Source organism: Sinohyriopsis cumingii, chromosome 1 (genome assembly GCF_028554795.1).
Source record: "Sinohyriopsis cumingii isolate HCF-2022 chromosome 1, ASM2855479v2, whole genome shotgun sequence".
Classification (NCBI taxonomy): Eukaryota; Metazoa; Mollusca; class Bivalvia; order Unionida; family Unionidae; genus Sinohyriopsis; species Sinohyriopsis cumingii.
Genome location: NC_142961.1, coordinates 22,409,630 through 22,430,507, shown reverse-complemented (window position 1 = coordinate 22,430,507; position 20,878 = coordinate 22,409,630). Strand labels below are relative to the sequence as shown.

The 20,878-nt window shown below is 35.5% G+C and overlaps 1 protein-coding gene across 1 annotated transcript in view; it reads left to right on the top strand.

Annotated features, from left to right (window-relative positions):
* Window positions 1-20,878, top strand: part of LOC149806543 (uncharacterized) — a 54,364-nt gene that overhangs the window by 14,690 nt on the left and 18,796 nt on the right. The window contains exons 7-14 of the mRNA XM_089954275.1: window positions 544-791; window positions 1,461-1,544; window positions 3,019-3,105; window positions 4,422-4,569; window positions 7,759-7,865; window positions 10,820-10,919; window positions 18,460-20,246; window positions 20,665-20,755. Of these exons, the coding sequence (XP_089810401.1) occupies window positions 544-791; window positions 1,461-1,544; window positions 3,019-3,105; window positions 4,422-4,569; window positions 7,759-7,865; window positions 10,820-10,919; window positions 18,460-20,246; window positions 20,665-20,755 (2,652 nt within the window). The remainder of the gene's footprint in view (window positions 1-543; window positions 792-1,460; window positions 1,545-3,018; window positions 3,106-4,421; window positions 4,570-7,758; window positions 7,866-10,819; window positions 10,920-18,459; window positions 20,247-20,664; window positions 20,756-20,878) is intronic.

Genomic DNA, 20,878 nt, shown 5'->3' with positions numbered 1-20,878 from the left:
ATATTTTATGTTTTCTGTACATACCATATATACTCACTAATAAGTAGACACATAAAGCACTGGCAGATTTGACTTTCTGAAATCACTTAAGAGTAATCATTATTCAAACAACACAGACACTGATCAGCCTATGTATTATACAATGCCAGATCAGGGACTGTTGTTTGCAGTTGGACTTGTCTTATAAGCGAGTATATATTGTATGATTTGTTGTCCACCATCTTTGTACATATGAGGATCATCAAAAGTTATTGCAGTGTACAAAAAAAATCTGGCACATGCACATACTTTTTAAAATGCTTTTTGTTTTTCTGATTTTTTATGTACTGTCAAGTTTCCTTAAACATTTGCAGTTTAGAATGAGCAGAGTACAAATGTACCTATTACATTCTTTTTGTAACACATTGGTTTAAATAATCCTATTTGATTATTGTCATAGAAAAAACAAAATCATTCTTCATTACATTGGTTACATTTTTCTCTTCATCTTAACCCTTTTTACTTCAAATAATAGTATCATATAAAAGCACTGATTTTTTGCAGCTGTTGAGGCAGCGATGTTGCACAAAAAGCCCAATAGAGTTGAGCAACTTCCTTCTGACAAAAGGCTGGTGCAACTTCTACATAAACGGGGACAAGTGCATATTTCATCTTGAATTGGATGTCGTTACCATGGCAACTGAATTCGTTGCCACTCCCATTTCATCTGTTCCCATAGTACCAACAGCTTTATCCAAAAACTTGGCTGGTCCCATGAGTATCAGCCATATGCAGGGAGAACCAAAAACTGGGTAAGGTTTGTTATGCTAAGTAAACAATAAAGAACACTGATTTAGAATCATTGGAATTTCATGATTTGGTATTATAGTAAGCATAATTGTCATCTTCATTGTCACATGATATATACTTTAATATGAGTTCTAGATTAAAGAATTTTGTTGCTTTGCACATATCTTAAAATTTTCTGCTTGTAAACTGTTGTCAATTAAAATATTTTATATATTCCTGCAAAATATGACATCCTAATGAATCTCAGGTCCCTCCTTGGGATTGGCAATGCTTAAAACTTGAATGGTGGTGGTGCAGCATTCTTGGCCCATTAAGTATGTTTTTCTTGATATTTCAGTTAGAATGAAGAATATGAATTTTTTCTTTATGAGTTTGTTGACATCACTGAGCAGGCAAGTGGAATTATTATTGCATAACTTGAATCTTTCTTTAAAATAATATCCTAAGATCACCATGTTGTACAGAATTTTAGAGAGGAAAAAATATTTAATTGAAGCTTTTGCAACTAAAGTAGATATTGTTTTAAAATGGTCTTAACAGCTGTAAAACGAGTACTTTATGACAATGGATGCATGTTATTTAGCTAAAAAATTCTAAGAAATATTATTAAGTTTTGGGAATATTACTTTTCTTTGTTAATCCATTTCGTTTTTGTAACTGTTCTTTTGTAGATACCTGACAATGGACCATACACGTAAACTTCTGTTGGTGCTGGAGTCAGATCCAAAAGTTATAAATCTACCTCTTGTTGGCATGTAAGTGATTACACTGGATTTACATAAGCCTTTTAGACCACTCCAGTAACCTAGTAGTTAGAGTGTCCGCCCTGGATGTGGTAGATCATGGGTTCGAACCCTGGCCGAGTCATACCAGAGACTTTTAAAAGTGGTACTAACAGCTGCCTCGCTAGGCACTCAGCATTAAAAGGTTAGTGTTAGGACTGGTCGGCCTGGTGTCTGGATAATGTGACTGGGTGCTGCTAAATGTCTGCAGCATGATGACCCAGTGCTAGACATCACTTTAAACTGCCACACTGCAGATATCATAGCAATATGACTGGAAAATTGTTAAAGCTACGTTAAAAATCAAAATCACACACACACACCTTTAAATTCCTTAAATTGCATTTAACTGGCTTGGATTGATTTCATTCCTTTAATGCTGTCCACTTATCTTTACTGAGAATATTCTCTGATTCAAATAATAGGTGCTTTTCTACATTTAGCTCGACTGACATTAAAAAGCTCCATGTAAAAGGATATAAATCAAAGTCTGATCCTAAGAACAACTTATCAGACTCAGAATAGTTACCTCCCTTGATATAGCTTGACAGCTTCTCAGTAGTACATTAAACAACACATCATTTCATTAGAAAATGCTCATGAAAGGTAATTCCTTAGATATTTTGTTCACAAATATTTTATGAATTTTTTTCATAAATCCACATCTTAGAAATAAAGAGAAAATGATACTTGAACCATTTATTTCTGATTGTCATATATTTTGAGGAATATTGGTCCTTGCTTATAATCACGATAAAGGTACATGGATTGTCAGTATCTCACAATCTATGCTGATCTGCTTGAACGTGTTTTTATGTATCATATGATCTGAACCCACCGAGACATAAATATTCGCAATACTTGTATATCTTTTTGTGATAACAGGATGATAGTTGTTTCATTGCAACAAGTGTCTTGCAAAATGAGTAAGATTTATGTTTTAACACAGATAACACATATATGAGCTTTTTTTGTCAGTGTTACGTGGTTATGTTAAACCTTAAGGTACTAAGCATCATTGAAATAGAAAAATGCATTTGATGTATTTTACTTCAAAACTTAAGCACATTAGTTATATGAAGTTAAAAGAGAGTACTGATAGTGATTCTTTGTTGCAAAAAATAAATGTCACTGGTTCAGCATAATGCATGAAAATATTTTTCAAAATACAAGTGTTTTGTGGCTAAAAAGAAAAGAGTGAGGTCAGCTTTATTACCGGTTCAGTGTGAATACATCGGCTTTTGAATGCTTTAAGATTTTGTTTTTTTATCAGTCTATAAAAGATGTAAAGGCTGAACACATTTATGTGCCAGATTTTAACATTTAACAATTACTCTGCAGCAGTTTGTGATGCATAGAGATCCTGTGCTCTTGACATCATCATGATGCATGCAGTCATTTATTTTGTTTTCATCCATGAAAATTGATCATTTGTTCCCAATTTCAGTTGGGTGAGTGGCGTGTCACATGTATACAGTCCCTTTTTGTGGGCCTGCTGCTTGAGATATCTCTTCAACTCAAGCATTCAAGACAGGTATGATGCTTTCTGGTGCCACTGCAGATTATTTTACTAGAACAATTTTGGGTGGGGGGAGGGGGAAGATGGTCATCTTCACGAAGTACCAGACTTACACGTACCTTTTTTGACTTTATAAATATTGTAGTTAAACTTGTTGGATAAATACAGATCATAAATTAATTTCCAGAAAGTTTTCCTTATTAATAAAATAATAATAAAAACAACAATGATAACAGCACCAAAAGTATAAACTAATTAGGTGTTTGCAGGTAATATTCAGTTGAAGATTCTGATTGGAAGGATTTGTAAAATAATTATGTGGTCAGTTGCTACAAATAAGATCTTTTTTTCCTTATGTATTTTCTCTTTCAAATATGTTCCCCAATCACATTAACATTAGGAATATTTTAGACTGCTACCTCTTGAATCCAGTCCTGCTAAAAGATGAAAATTGTCTTTTTCAGTCTATCTCATACAAAGGGCAACAGCATTTGCCCATTACCTCCGCTTGTCACCGCCTTATGTCGCTAGTTTTTTTAGCTTTGCCGCTAAAATTAAAAACATTGTACATTTTACCTCAGACAATCCAAACTATCTTAGTGTTAAAATTGGACGATCCTACTTTCATTTGGATTCATCATGTTGGACAATCATTCTTCTGCACATTGTATACATTAATTTTACAGTTTCTGCCAAATTTGAGTGACTTGTTCACTTTTATGGGCTTCATCTACTTAAGACCATGTTACACCACACTATCATTGACCTCATGTTGTCATTTATGAATTAATGCAACACTGACAGTTATTTGCTGACTGCATCCCCTCCTATTACCTATTCTTCTAACATGAATGTGATTGATAAATGTATTTTTGAAGGAGAGAGCAAATTTTTAAGTAAATTGTGTTTGTCTGAGATTATTTACCCAGTCACATTACTTAAAAACCCCAACCACACCACCATGTGAGTATCCTCATTAGTTTATTGTGCAACCAAAGAAAAAGCTATTGATGCCTGGTGGTGGCAAGAGGAAATAATGAGCTAAAGTTTTTGCCATTTATTTATATGAGATAGAAAGAAACAATTTTTGTCTTTTAGCAGGGCTGAATTTGTGAAGTAGCTGGCTAATATTCCTAAAGTTAATGTGATTGGGTAAATATTCTCAGAGAAACACAATTTACTTATAAATTTGCTTTCCAGACATTTGTATTGTAAATTTATTTGTGATGTTTGTTAGTAACAGCTGAGTATTGGATCAGTTCTGCATTGATTTCACTAGCTGTTGCAGAATGTGTTAGGAACCCATTCTTATAATATTCTCTCTGTTTCAGAGTGTGTTCACCCCCAGAAGCCTTTTTATTAGTGCTGTATACTCCCCTTCATTCCAAACCAGAATTCTATGATGTTACAACGACCTCAGGAAACTCAAAATTAACCTTTGATCTTTATACAGGATATGATGCATTTCATTTAAATAAGGTAAGACAGTTGATATGTGTTTCGATAATAACAAATTGACAAAATGTTAATGTGTGTTCATGTGTTGAAGGTGTTTAGAAAAGTTATTTATTTTTGCATGGCCAAGGTAGATATAGGCATCTCTTTTCCACTATAGTCTGAATATACTTACCCGTTTGTATACACCTACCAATTTTAATAATGAAAAGCACAAATGATATGAAAGATGCACAAAACTTAGTTCATTTATTAATTTATAACTTCAAACCTGATTATGCCCAGGTGGGACCCTAATACTTTTATTGTCTGCATGTTTCATCCCAAATGAAAGTTTTGTTCGCCATACATTTCCATTTCCTGGACAAGTCCATTTTCAGATGGGTTTTTTGAATGATTGCACATGTGTACATATTAGGAAAATACTTTATCGTCTGCTTCTCATATTTACAATGTCAAATCAAGCAAAGGAAAAGAATGACAACTACAAATTTGCTTGTCATGTTGATTAAACAAGTTGTTTAATTTGTATATACATGTGTGCAAAGGGATATATCTCTAAAGTCTCAACATTATGGTAATTTACCCAGTCATCTAGCATTTAATAGATAGGATGAACTATGTCACAATGTTGTATGAGGAAATCAACTCACCCATAGTGTATGTAATATGGCACCGTGTTGTATGGAAAGTCCGTTTAACATGAAAGGTGCAGAGAATGCCAGTGTTAGGGCCACACTGGGTCACATTCAGGTTAGAAATTATAAATCAGTGAATGAATTGGCCAAGTTCTGTGCACTTTTTTATCACATTAAAGATTTCTGTTGTTGAAATCAGTAAGGGGGTATAAACAAACGGGGAGATTTATTCAAACTATAGCGGCAGTATTGGCATCAATGTTATATTAATGTGACTAAGTTCTTATAATCGTGCTTCTGTACAAGAAGCAGTTGGTGAGATAAAGTGGGAGATATATGGGAATTGTCATGTCTGGTCTTCTGTCCATCACAGTCTTGTAAACACAACTATTCCCGCATATCTTTTGGATTGCCTTGAAATTTGGTAATAATTATGGTCATCACCGTAAGATGTGCAATTCAACAAATCACACTGCTCTCAAAAATTTTACTAGTTATTGTCCATTTTGACTTGCAAGTGAATGCATTCTATGATAAAATCTTATGAATACAGCTGTACTCAGTTCTCACTGGATTGTCTGAAACGATTATGGTAATGATCTGAAAATGGACATGTCAAGAAATCACTGTATGCCTGCTATATTATTTAGAGTTATTGTCCTTTCTTACTTGCAGCTGGAAATGGTGTATGACAGAATTTTGTGCATGCAACTAGCCTCACAGATTTCAGTAGATTGTCATGAAACATTGCATATGTTAATGTCGTCACTAGAATATTGACCAGGTACTGTGCTCTTGTCATCACTAGAATATTGACCAGGTACTGTCCTCTTGTCATCACTAGAATATTGACCAGGTACTGTCCTATTGTCATCACTAGAATATTGACCAGGTACTGTCCTCTTGTCATCACTAGAATATTGACCAGGTACTGTTCTATTGTCATCACTAGAATATTGACCAGGTACTGTCCTATTGTCATCACTAGAATATTGACCAGGTACTGTCCTCTTGTCATCACTAGAATATTGACCAGGTACTGTCCTCTTGTCATCACTAGAATGTTGACCAGGTACTGTCCTCTTGCAGTATATATTAGTGTTGTTTATAACAGAATCCTGTGACTGTAACAAGTCCTGCAGTTTTTGATGGATCACCATGAAACTGGTAAATATTGTGGCCATCATTAGAAGAAGCAGATATTGACAAATCACTCGGCTCCTGTGATTTTTGATGAGTTACAGATTTTTTGTAGTTCAAGCTGGATATTGTCTATGACAAAATAATGTGGGAGCCCAGAGTGGCGGAGTGGTCTAAAGCGCTCAGTGTTAACAGATCACTCCCATCTCACCTCTGTCTGTGAGGGTTCAAGTCTCGGGTTCAGCCAGTGTGGGTATGTGAGAAGACTTACCAGTAGCTTCTCGTGGGTCAGTGGTTCTTTCCTTGGGTGTTCCCGGGTTCTTCCTCCACCATTTATACTGGCTGCCATGTATGGCCTATCTTATGCTGAAAAATGGTGTCAAACCCTACAACATCAACAACAAAATAGTGTGAATGCAACTAGGCACACAGTATTGATCGCATTGTCATTAAACTTTGCACGTGTTTTTGTCATTATTTGAAAAGAAACATGCTGACTGATCACTCTCAAAAAGTCTCAGATGATAGAAACAACTGGTGCTGAAAAAAAATTTGACATTTCAGCCATCAATGAAATAATTGTAATTTTTATTTTTAATGTTATTTCTGTAACATTTAAATCTAAAAAATTATTCACTTCCAACCTATTGCTTACATTGCTATTAGTGATGACAAAGCCAACCATGAGCTTTAGGGCACTGAAAAATTGCAGTTATAACATACAAGGTATTTTCCTAGCATGCAACAGAAAGAATTACAGACATTCCGATTGATGCTGCACCTCACTTTGTTCCACCCTTGTTAAACATTTCTTGTCATACATATCATATTCAGAACTCATATTTCTCCAATTTATATAACTGTCTAATGTTTAAGTTTGCAATTAAAACTATAATCAAAAATCCTTGTTGTATGCTAGTATTTTTTATGGTATTTGTTTCGGATTCAAGTTATCTTAAAACATCAACAACACATCAAACATTGATTGTAAGACAATTTTCACTTTTGAATGGTACTTTAATCTATCTGGCAGGGATGGAAATTTATGTTGAGAGCTTGATTAAAGTTTGGTTTAGGCTTGGGTTTGTGTCACATATACCATTGGTAATTGAATCTTTTTGCATGTATCTTTTGATTATATACAGCATTATATGCCACTGGGTCGATGGCTGAAGTTATCTCTTAAGTGCAACTATTTTGGCACATAATCTTTTTCAGAGAAATTTTTAGATGACATTTATCTGGGTTTTAATTTTTTTTAAATTAGTAGTTACAGAATCGGAAGCCTAAGGTCAGTTTCCTATAAATCAAATTTTTAAATTTTGTTAATGTGCTGTGTATTCACCTGTCAGTGATATTATCATAATTTTTTTTAAATACATATATAATCTTCACATATAGCCATCTGAACATAGGCATTTGTTTTTCTTTTCAGAGTGATACAAGTACTCATGAGGTGTTGGAGATAGACTTGACTAGTGTTCAAAGTGGGCCCAAACGAGATTTGTTTGATAATGCATATGAGAAATTTCTAACTAAGATGTAAGTTTTTTGTTTTCTTTATTTTTGTGCATGATCATATACATTTTATGGCATTGTAGAGCATAGGGCTGTAAGATTCTTTTAGTATTTGATAAGCTGTGACCATTCTGGTGGCCTAGTGGTTAGAGGGTCCACCTGGCATGCGGGAGGTTGCAGTTTCGAACCCCGGTCGAGTCATACAAAAGACTTATTAAAATGGTAGTAACAGCTGCCTTGCTAGGTGCTCAGCATTAAGAGGTTAGTGTTAGGACTGGGTGGTCTGGTGTCAGAATAATGTGACTGGGTTGGGACACCATACTACATGTCTTCAGCATGATGCCTCAGTGCTAGACATCACTAGAAACTGTCACACTGCAGACATTGTAGCGATATGATTGAATTTTTTTTTTAAAGCTACATTAAAAAAAATTAAAATAACACTGATAAGTTGTGAAAATGCTTTTACTTCTTTAGTATTTGATAAAACTGTATGACTGCTTTTATTCATTTTGGATTTGATAAAGCTGTTAGAGTGCTTTTATTCCTTTTGTATTTGATAAAACTGTAAGAATGCTTTTATTTGTTTAATTGTTGATAAGAATGTAGTAATGCTTTTATTCCTTTAGTATTTGATAAGACTGTACTAATGCTTTTATTCCTTTAGTATTTGATAAGACTGTACTAATGCTTTTATTCCTTTAGTATTTGATAAGACTACTAATGCTTTTATTCATTTATTATTGATAAGACTATGATTGATTTTTATTCCTCTAATTGTTGATAAGACTGTACTAATGCTTTTATTCCTTTAATTGTTGATAAGTCTGTAAAAATGATTTTATTCCTTCAATTGTTGGTAAGACTGTAAAAATGCTTTTATTCATTTAGTATTATATAAGACTGTACTAATGATTTTATTCCTTTAGTATATGATAAGACTGTACTAATGCTTTTATTCCTTTAGTATTTGATAAGACTGTACTAATGCTTTTATTCCTTTAGTATTTGATAAGACTGTACTAATGCTTTTATTCCTTTAGTATTTGATAAGACTGTACTAATGCTTTTATTCCTTTAGTATTTGATAAGACTGTACTAATGCTTTTGAGGGCCCCAAGTGGCCGTGTGGTCTAAAGCGCTCTCCGTTACAGATCACTGCCATCTCACCTCTGTCTGCGCCAGCTCAAGTAGCAGATTCAGCCAATGTGGGTATGTGAGAAAGCTTGCCAGTAGCTTCTCGTGGGTCGGTGGTTCTTTCCGGGGTTTTCCCGGGTTCTTCCTCCACCATTAATACTGGCCGCCATGTATAGCCTATCGTGTGCTGAAAAATGGCATTAAACCCAACAACAACAACAACAACTAATGCTTTTATTCCTTTAGTATTTGATAAGACTGTACTAATACTTTTATTCCTGCATAGGATTTGAAACTGAAGTTTGTACAACTGTGCAAGTGGTAAATAAAGGTCTACGTGTACTTTACAGACTTTTTATTTGAACATGTTTACTGATGCTACATGTATCGAATACCAAACTTTTGCATACGTTTCCAGCATTACAGTAGTAGTTTATGATATTTTGTTACACCTTACTGAAAACTGGTAAAACATACAGGAAAAATAATTTGCCTTACTGAGACAGTCTCATCAGGGTTGGCAGGTCTGAGACATTCATTTTAGTTGTTAGCTATAAAAACACTCTCTGCTTGAAGTTAAAATATTTATTTTCTTACACCCTAAATACTGACACCTCACAAGCCATCTTCATTGCATTGGTATATTTTTTGTCAGATTAATTTTCCTAAATGAATTCAGGTGAATTGATTATTTTCTTATAGGATACCTATTTTTATAGATTTTGTGGGGTACAAATTTTTTTACATGGATTTCATGGTTTCTGCAATCAAAAATTAAAAAAACTGAAGAATGACTCTTCCTTCCCCAGTCTATGAATGTCAGTTGGCCTTGTCATGCTTTTAGCAGTACAGTAAAATAAAAATGTTGTATCTCATAAAACGGCAAAATTTATTCCAATGAAAATAAATTTGTTCAGGGTAGCATAAAACATTAGAAAACTCATATTTCGTTCACCATATTACCAATTGTCAGTCAAAATGAAATCTTGGTCATTAAGATATTTATTACCTTCAAAAACTCAAACACTGACCACTTGAGTAGCATGCATTACCCAAGGTCACAGGCTGCTTCTAACCATAAAAGCACATTTTCTGACTTAAAACTGAAGTAAAGTCAGTGTGCTGGCTTTAATTCCATTTATATGTATTCTTTGGAGAAGGCCCTTCCTCAGTTAGTGTTATATTGAAACTGGTTAGATATTGACCTATACACACTGTCCACATGCTGCTATAAAGGTAATCAGCTCTAATATGCATTGGGTCTGCATGAATCAAGGATATAAGTGTCAGCTTTGTTTGTTTAAACTTTAAGCTTATGTTGGAATTACAATTTTTAAAGAGAAAAGCACTCTTTGTGCATATAAACCTTGCAGAAGGCACTCCAAAATCATCACTTTTTCCCAGTGATGAATGAACATGTTTCACAGGCATTTCCAAACAGCCTAGAGAAGGATCCATCATTGCATTTCTGTCTGTCTGATCTTACATCCTGCTCTCCCTGTATCCATTCTATCTTTTATATTGATCAAACAATGTTAGTTGGCCTTGTCATGCTTTAGCAGTACAATAAGTATTTGGCCATGTTTAGCTTACAGTTTTGTGGGTGGTCTCAAAAACTTGAAGTAAAATTGTAGTCAGATAGTACTTAGAGTTTTCAAATTAAGGATATTAGGATAATAAATTATCAACCACTGTTGACCTTTGCAAAGAACCTAAGAGGCTTATGCTTGACTGAGACATTTTCAGTTTTAATTTAAGGAAATGTACTTTTATTATTGTATTGTATGATGGACTTTGCTGTAGCAGTAATAAACTGACATTTATTTTCTTTCTGTTTTTAGTGTTCGAGATGATTCATTAAAATCTGAGTCCTCCCATGGTACTTCCACAGGTCCAGATGAGATAATGCCTCGAAGTCAACCAACTCCACAGCAAGCTCAAGTAGGTATCTAGTTAGAAAATCTTTGAAGCTGACTTAACTGAATAAAGAGGACCAGCTTCACTGACCCAAGGCTCTTAATTATATTAAGACATATATTATTCCTACAGTATATATACCGCTCTGGTGGCCTCATTGTTAGAGCGTCCACCTCGGATGCAGGAGGATGTGGGTTTCAATCCTCGTCTAAGTCATACCAAAGGCTTATAAAAATGGTACTAACAGCTGCCTCGCTTAGCGCTCAGCATTAAGAGGTTAGAGATACGACTGGTTGGCCTGGTGTCAGGATAATGTGACTGGGTGGGGACATCATGCTACATGTCTGTGACATGATGCTCCGATGCTAGACACCACTATAAACTGCCACACTGCAGAAATCGTAGCGATATTACTGAAAAATTCTTAAAGCTATGTTTAAAAAATCCAAATCCTGCTTGGATTATGTAAAGTCAGTTGTCTTCTGTCAACAGTTACATATTACCACTCTTTAAGGCCATATTTCTGATTGAGTTTTATGAGATTTGGAATAAGAGCTGATATGATCAAGATATTGTGCATGACCCACATGAGTTAATGAGATAATTTTGCATCTGCTTGGATGAGCTAGTTACCACTTTAGAGTCCATAAGATCAACTTTTGATCTTAGCAAAGATTTTTTAAATCCTGAAGATCTTTGAAGAGTTGATATTGAGTGAGATTCATGCATATTATTGAGGTGATCTTCCATCTGTTTTATTGAGTTTCTCACAACTCTGAAATCCATATTTCTGATGCAGTTTTGACCAATGAAGACTTGTATAATTGAAATCTCAGTTGAATTGGATAATAAACAAGTTCTAAGTATATTAATGAGGGAATCTTGCATCTGATTGGCTGAGCTTGTTCACACTATATAGACTGAGCTTAGATAAGATTTTGTTCAGACTTGGTACAAAGTTTATATCATCATGGTCTAAGACAGGATCTGTAACAAATGAGATCAGTGAATATTTAATAATGATAAGATCTTGAAAAAGATTGCATCAGTTTCTTACTCCAGAGACTCCATGTCTTATCTGATTGTCATGAAATTTGGTAAATAGGTTTACGTCATCAAGATCTTGGATGAGTTTGATTCTGTACATATTAATTATGCCTTTATGTTTAGTAAGACATTTTATCGAACCATAGCAAAATAGGTGAAAATCAACTTGTTATGATCTTTCTGAAGATGGTTTATGTAGGTTTGTGTTCTTACAATAGTACATGAGTCTACTTAATGAAATGGACAACTATTAATTTAGGTGAGCCAGGTGAGTGTCATCAGGTCTACTTGAGGCTCTTGTTAAGAAATAATGCAACAGAACCTGTGTAGCAATGTTCCATTTAAACATTTGTGGTATCCAGCAAAAGCATCTTTTAAAAACATGTGCCTGGATGTTCTGATTACTCGGAGAGTTAAGGTGAAAAGGATACAAAATTTTAAAAGGGCCTTCCCTGGGTGACAAATATATTTTACTGAAATAGCCCTTGTAAGGAATTTATAGGAACTGATGAAATTTTTTTGTTACTCTTCAATTTAGAAAAAGTGGGAAAACAAACAAGGATTATACTTCATTATTAATAAGTTCAGTGTTACTTTGTTGTGCTTCTTCATCAATGTTTTCCATTCATGGTGACTCAGTTGTTAGTGTGGCAGACTCTACATTCCAGGTTGTAGTCTGGTCTGGGCAAGATATTTCATTCCCTTTGCTTTAACACTTTACAGCCTTTCATATGCTGTATGCAGATTAACACCAAAACAAGCAAACGGTTCATTCTTTTATTTTGTGAACAAGCCAGGAAATCAAAACACTTCTGACCATACATACATACATTCATAGAAGATGAAGATGAAGATATATATATATGTATATATATGATTTACTGTATAAAACAGTGGTACAGTGATAAAGATGTCAAAGACATTTTAATTTTTTCAGTACATATTCATATACAACATACAGAGCTTATATAGTCAAACTTTGTGTCTATAGCAAGATGTTAAAGTTATTTCCTGTAGTCTGGTGAATTTTACTTAATGTTAGCCTTAGGGTATATGCCATTTGATCCAGCTATGTTGTTATAGCATACTGAGTAGTTGAAGTCAGTTATCATTGCAGGTTGAACATCCACTATCAGTTATAATTCCAACCCAGTGGAAAATGTTAACTTTTTTGTTTTCCATTTTTCGTATTTCAAGCCGCATGTAAAGCATACAGATTATGCTGTACCTCTCATGCTTCTTTACCAAGTTAGACTAGAGCAGAACTCAGCAGGGTCTTCTTTCCCCACTGGACGTTTATAAGAGTGTTTCTGATCAAACAGTTTCATGTGAATCTGGCATGCTCTCAGGTTCCCTAAAACTGTTGTAGCATTTTTCATTTCTTCACAAAATAGTTTTAGAACATAACTGTCAAAAAACTGATCATGTACAGTGCTTTATCTACACATGGCTTCATGTAAGTCATTTGACTCATCAAGGCAAAAACAGTGAGTCAGAATCCAAGCCTTTGAGTCTTATTCAAGCCGTTGATCAGTCTTAAGTAGTTTTAAAAAATAATTATATTGTTTAAATACACAATAAAAATATTAGTTCTATAATGTGACTAAAGCCAATAAATCAATTCCCTTGCCAGAAGCAGCTGAACATTCTATATTTGTTAAAAAATCTTCTTGATGGTTTTTCATGTCATCAGAAATAATGTGAGTTCATGTGACAAGCCATTTATTGTTGGAAATGTCAGTGCTTTCATCTGCCATTGCTGTTACAAATGATGAATTTTGCAGGCCACATGTAAGATTATCCTCAACAGCGTTTGACAGGCTTTCCAGTACCTCTGAACAGGTTGTAGCCAAGTCATACTGAACGAAGGAAATTCCTCAAAGTGCCAATGGCATCGGTTTCTTCAGCCATTAAATTGTGTCTTAAATTAGGAAGAGATCTGTATTTTAAAAAGGGATGTCTTTTACACTCAGCCAATGTACACACTTAAGTAGCACTTTCACTGCTATGTCTTGTATGTAAAACTGCATTAAAATCTGCTTGGTGGTGTGGGCCTTCAATTAGCAATTTGTGTTCTGGTAACCAAGCCTGCCTTGCCAGTGAACTGTTCTGAAAGTTGTTTTTTTGTGCACCTTTGATCATGGAGGTGTATTTTTTTAGCCTCTGTTCATATATGGCAAAACATAAAGGCGTCTTCACTGCCACATTCTACACTTCTTTTTAAAAACGTAGCTAGCTGTATGTTTTAAACTATTGCTGCACAAAATTTTACATTTTGTCTTACGAGTAACCGGTACCTCATCTTTAGATGATGAAGGCTCCACTGCTTCGACAGCAATACTATTATCGACGGTCAGTTGTACAAACTTGGTCCAAATTATAATTTTGTTTGTTTTGGATCAATTTTAATTTTTTTTGCTTTGGATGCCATTTTCAGTCAAATGCTGACAGTATCTTCGAACAACGCAATCCATACAATGGAGTGAATGGAAATTGTTGCTCCTTTGCGTGACAAGGATGTGCATAAAGTAATAGTTTCTCATGAGAATCACTTTAAAATCTCGTGTTTATTTTCTGCCTCTTTCTTGTGTGTGGTGATTATACGTTCCTAACATCCTGTTGCTACAAATGATGTGACAGTTACAAGTCACATACAATCGGCTCCAGGCTCCACTCTCACTTGTAACCCTATGTATTGTGATAACATCAGTGAAGAAACTGATGTGCATGTGTTTTCCATGTTTGGGAGATTTGTAATGTAGCCAATAAAGTAGTTAGAGCAAACCTTTATTTTGTGTTAATCAGCAAAACATAATATTGGGGTGCGTCAATTTGCATGCCGTCGACGACTTTTGTGCGTCAAATCGGAAAAGTCTGCATATTTGACACATGATGCAATGGTAGATAAAACACTGCATGTAGGTATATCCATTAAGTTTACTGTACAGTCACATGCATTTCTTTCTGAGTAAGAAAGGGAAAATGTTTTACAACCTCCCACCAACCCCATTCTCCTGATTTTTTTACAGACAGAAACAAATGCATGTTTGTACTGTAATGTAACAAAGAACATTGGACAGCTACCTGTACTACAAATGTATTTGCCTGTCCCATTTTAATGCATCTGCATTAGAAGCAGCGTCATAAACTCCCAGCTCTCAAGAGAATTCATTGCTCAGTGGAGAGAAAAATGTGTCAAAAGTCCTGTCATTATCAGTTGTTGTTGTTATTATTTTGGAGTTAGCACCTTTTTCTCAGAACAAGATAGGCTGTGCATGTCAGCCAGTATAACTTGTGAAGGAATAACCCAGGAAAATCCTCTTAAGAACCACTGACCCACAGGAATATACTGGCAGCTCTCTCAGATACCCACATTGGCCAAGCATGAGCCTTGAACCCACGCTGACAGAGATGAGATGGCATTGATGGGTAAAGTCAAGCGCTTTAGACCACTCAGCCACCCAGGGACCCTGTTATCAATTGTGAATTGAAGCCAAGATGCATGTCAAAGAAATAGCCTTCTTTATTTTTTACATAATCTTGTTAAATAAACGAAGCATAAGCCAAATAATTAAGGAAAAAATAAAGGCCTGGACGAAAGGGGGTTGGCTTATCCATGGGCCAATGTCTAAACTTGACAGTTTTTAGGTCTCTTTGTTGACTACTATAATGGCTGTAAATCTTGGGACAAGAAACATCAATTTTTTCCATGTCCTAAGACATAGGCATGTAAAAAAGAGTAACTTTCACTGACCCGTCAATTATTAAACTGTTATAAAGTACTATGATTGATTTTGTTATTATTTTGCGTGTGCATATTTTCTGATTTCTCCAACACGAAGTTAAATAAAGGTAAAAAAAAGACTTCATAACTCGCGGGCCGCTTGAGTTTACCAGGGAGACTATGCTGAACTATAATGTACAGTACTTACACCGTGCAGAGCGTGCATTGCGTCACTTAAATCCTTACTTATTCCCAAACATAGATGCAGATTTCTCTTTATTCATTGTTTTGACCAAATTGCATTCTTCCAGATAACATTTAAGCTAGTCCTTAATAGCTGTTTCATTTAAGTTGAATCATGTGCTCACAAGTTACTCATTTTCAATGATATAAGCGATCCTACAAATTGAGGTAATATTTTTAAAAAGGTACATGCTTATTTGTACGAGGCATATAACCATAATAATTTACATGTTCACGAAGAGTGATAATAATAAAGGCTAAAATTCTCATACAGATCAACTAAGATCAGCATCAAACAATTTTAGTTTTGTGCTTTAGCTGAACAAATGTAACTTTCCACACATTGGAAAGCTTGATGTGTTTCAGTGACTGGTATGTTGATAGTTGGCAAATTTTGTCTTTTGTTATATCTGACAAAAGATGCATCATTTGAATTGTACTCATGCTGAAGACACAGTTGATTACAGTGAACATAATACTCTGTATATTAGTGCACTGGAAATGAATTTACCTTAGTAGGGATGTGGGGGGGAGGCATATATAAAATCAGTATGATTACATTGAGCTATAATTTTGCGTGACATCACTGTTGCATGCAATCAGATAATGTTAATGATGGGTATAGATGACGACAACATTGATCGGAAGTCCACTCAGCATAAGATTTTTCTCTGTCATCTTGTATCCAAACTTCATCTTATATCCAGCAATTAGTCTAGATAATCCTTCACATGCTGGATGATTCTTCTTTTACAGTACTTGTGGTTTTGTCCTAAAAAAAGTTTATTTAAACCCTAACTTAGAGCAGAGGGGGCATATTGTTTTGCTGCTGTCCTCTCACCTTTGAATCCACTTTAGCTAGTCATCTTTGTGACATAAACTGTTAGAGCGTCCGCCTTGGATGCAGGAGGTCGTGGGTTCGATCCCCGGCCGAGTCATACCAGAGACTTAAAAAATGGTACTAACAGCTTCCTCGCTTGGCGTTCAGCATTAAGAGGTTAGTGTTAGGACTGGTCGGCCTGGTGTCAGGATAATGTGACTGGGTGGGACATCATGCTACACGTCTGCGGCATGATGCCCCAGTGCTAGACATCACTATAAACTGCCACATTGCAGACATCGTAGCGATATGACTGAAAAATTGTTAAAGCTATGTTAAAAATCAAAATCACATCACATTGTGCAATAAACTTTTATGGAATTTATCGTAGTTATGAGTGGATGACCTGATTATATTTTGAAGATATTACAGCACTTTTTCGGTCAGACCTTTTTTGCACTTCATCATTTTGGACACAAACCTTTGCATGATTAAACCAAAAACTACTCTCATATTTGATAGTCTTATTTGTATTCATTTGTAGATGACCTGATCAAGTTTTGAGGCTATTTGAACAGTGATTCAATCATTTTAATACAATGCTGTCGGGCATTTCTGTGCACCTAAGGTTTCCATCTCAAATATTGAAGCAAAATGCATACCGAATTCAACCGATTGATGAAAATAAAATACAGCAATGCTTACCATTTGAAAAGAGGCAGTTGTCACCAGAATATTCTGTTTAAAATAATATTAATTTTGGACACGCGTGATACCATCCCCGTGTTTTCATGACTCACGATATGTCGGCCTATTCTGCACACAACTTTGAAAAGATGTAATGTTTATCCATCTGGCTATAGAAATGGAATACATTACTTTCGACTGTTTCTGTCTAAAGAATTTAGAAACAGGCTATACTCCAGGGAATTTCTTGAGAATTTATGTTCTAGCAGCAAGTTGACATGATTAGTAGCAGACAGTTTTGTACGTGTGGGACAAATTCTTGCAAAATTGGAAACTTGGATTAAAATTCAGTATTGTTTTAAGGTATAAATTTCCATCTTTTATATAATTTATTTTATTTGTATGATTCTAAAAGATACATAGTAAATCGGATTTTCTGGGTTACCAGTTCAAGAAGGTCATGGAATGGGTCTTCATGTTGACATTTAGAAATCACATTTTCATATGCTTTTTGAGTTGAAATGTGGGATATTTTTGTACACTTTATGAATATCACTTTCCTTAATTAAAGGTGCAAAAACAACACGTGATCCAATATTTACAGAAATGACGTATCGTTGCACAGAATTACCTGACGTGCATAATTGGCTGACATGGTGGTACATTTTTTGTAGTTTTTCACTTTTTGACCATATCTGTTCAGCAGACTTTAAGCAAACACCATATGACTTAGATTGGGAACAAGGTGTTTTACAAAACAGAGATCTAAATATTTGAATTTGTTAGACTTTCATTGGGGATGAGGTGTTTTACAAAACACAGATCTAAATATTTGAATTTGTTAGACTTTCATTGGGGATGATGTGTTTTACAAAACACATCTAAATATTTGAATTTGTTATAATTTCATTGCGGACGTGGTGTTTATTAATAGTCAACTTGCATGCAGGTATTGTTCCATGGAGACTTCTTTCTAAATTACTTATTGTTTTACATTGCATGTTTTTGGCTGATGTCAGTTAGAAAAACAATTTAAATTCCAGCTACCAATGATGCAGTCCATGGTGCCAGAAGTTTCTCTCTTTTTTGGAGATGGAGATGATGATTTGGTGATCCCTGATATTCCAAAACCCAGAAAACCTCTGACATTATCAAGACCAATTCCTAGTCATGGACATCCATACTCTGCTTCCTCTAGATTTCAAACTCCGGCAAGTGTTCTTCCTAGAGTTAGAGAAATACCAACTACCTCTCAAAATGATCTTGTAAAAAATCAGCAGCAAACTAGTCCTATGAACTCATGCAGTAGTGGACCAGTAAGAGAACCATGTACAACATCGACTGCCCAGCACTGTTTGGGTGCAGCATGCCATATCCAACAAAAACATATGAATGGGATCTACATGATGAATGTGCCTAAAACTCCTAGTCATCAATATGGAATTATATCATCACAGATAACAAATGGTGCTCAGCCACCACTCTACAGCTGTCCTAGCTGCTCAGGATCTTCAAATGGACACACTCAAGGCAGTCACTCAATTCCTGTCTATAGCCAAGGTTATTCTCAGACAAATTTTCCTAATGTTCCAAATTCCAGTGACATGCCTAGGGTTATTCAACCTCAGCTTAGACCTATGTTCAATCAGGAATCCATTCCTCCCAGATTACCCCAGGTGCCTCACCCAATTCAAAATCAGCCCTTTTCAAACTCATTATCAGTGCATAATGCACTTGTCTCCTCAAATCAATGTTATCCACCCTATTTAGGGTCCAGTCAGAGTGCATTTAATGCTAGTGTTCCTCCACCTAGGTTTGTCAATCCTCCAAATCCATACCAACAACAGCAGCAGCAGCAGCAGAAAGTGTCACCTGGCTCCTCAAACAATATAAATTTTGATCAACAAAGAAGTGTTCCTTTGTCTTGCCAGCAAGGTTCTATCACTGCTATTCCAACATCTGCTCAATTTTTTAATTCAGGAGTTGTTGCATTTACAGCAGGTACAGCAATCAGACCTCCCTCAAATCAGATGCAGTCAACACCTACGCCTACTGTATCAAGGACTCAGGTCAAAGATGAACTGTCAGTTTTCCCACAAGGATGCAACATTATGCCTGGAAACTCAACAGCAGGTCAGGAAAATATGGAATATAGGAGAAGTAACAATTCCAATCATAACAGTAATTCAAGTGATGATAGTGGATTGAGTGTAACACCAGAAAAAAACAATTCTCACAGGATGGTAAATCCTGGTGTCTCAAATGGATCAACAAGTCCAAGTAAAGAAACTCAACCATTGAGTTTTTCCCCAAGTGCATTTCAGTGGGATCAGGTGCCCCCTGAAATTTATCAGCTTCTTGTGAACCAAGACAAGCAGCTGAAGCAGCTGCAAGCTCAGATTAGTCAACTCCTGTCTGTTCAAGCCAGTACTACAACAACACATTTGGCCTCAAAAGCTGATTCAACTCCCAGTCAGTCAGTGGAGAAGTGTAGTGTTGCTGTTAACACATCTTTCTCCTTCCCTGAACTAGAGGAGAAGCACCAGGTGTCAGCCTGTATCCAGACAAGTCTTGGATCTGTGCAGTCCTCACAGAGGGACTCCTCAAGCTCAGGGTCTAGCAGACATGGGGAGGAGGTCCCTACTCCTATGGAACTTCGGCACAGAGGAGTAGTCCACCTGAACAGCACAGAGCGGGAAGATTTGGATATGGAAGAGTGGCAGGGAGATTTGGCAGCAGTGATGAGCAATCTGCAGAACAGAACAATGGAGAGCATCCAGTCAGACATGATTGTGGACCTACCAAGTTATAATTCATCACCAACAGTTGGGTATGAGATTTGTCTCTTTCATTTTTTTAAAACAAATACAGTTGTTTGGACAAGCTAGATATATTAGTACTAACCAATCTTTTGTCATTCAGAAAGTTCTTTTCCAATTTCAGATGAACACTGCCATTATTTAGATGATTATTATAGGAAGTGTATCGAAATGAAATATATTTGTAATTATAGCATATTTGTATGTGGCATTTTGGGCTTCAAGTTATGCTTCCTTTTTTGTGCCTACAAAATGTGGCAGGGCTTGTCTTTGTTATCCAAGTAATTCATTCGTCATTTGAAGATAAAATCTAAATTTATTACTTTAGGTGTATATAATTATTTTTTAAATTATTATATCATACTTGGACATTGCATACTAGATTATTTATGCCAATTATTTCAAAGTTATCTGTTTACATTAAAACAGGTCACAAGACTATACAGCAACAGAATCCATGACACATAACATGTCACCCAGGAGTCCAGTTAGTGCCAGTATGTGTGAACAAATGAACCAGGTAAAAAAAAATATTTAGCTATGGGATCAAAATGTTTGTCTGGCTACATATGGTGCAGATATCTCCACTTGATATAGGGATTGGTAACAAATCCTGTGTGTACCTCAGTTACTACTTATCATG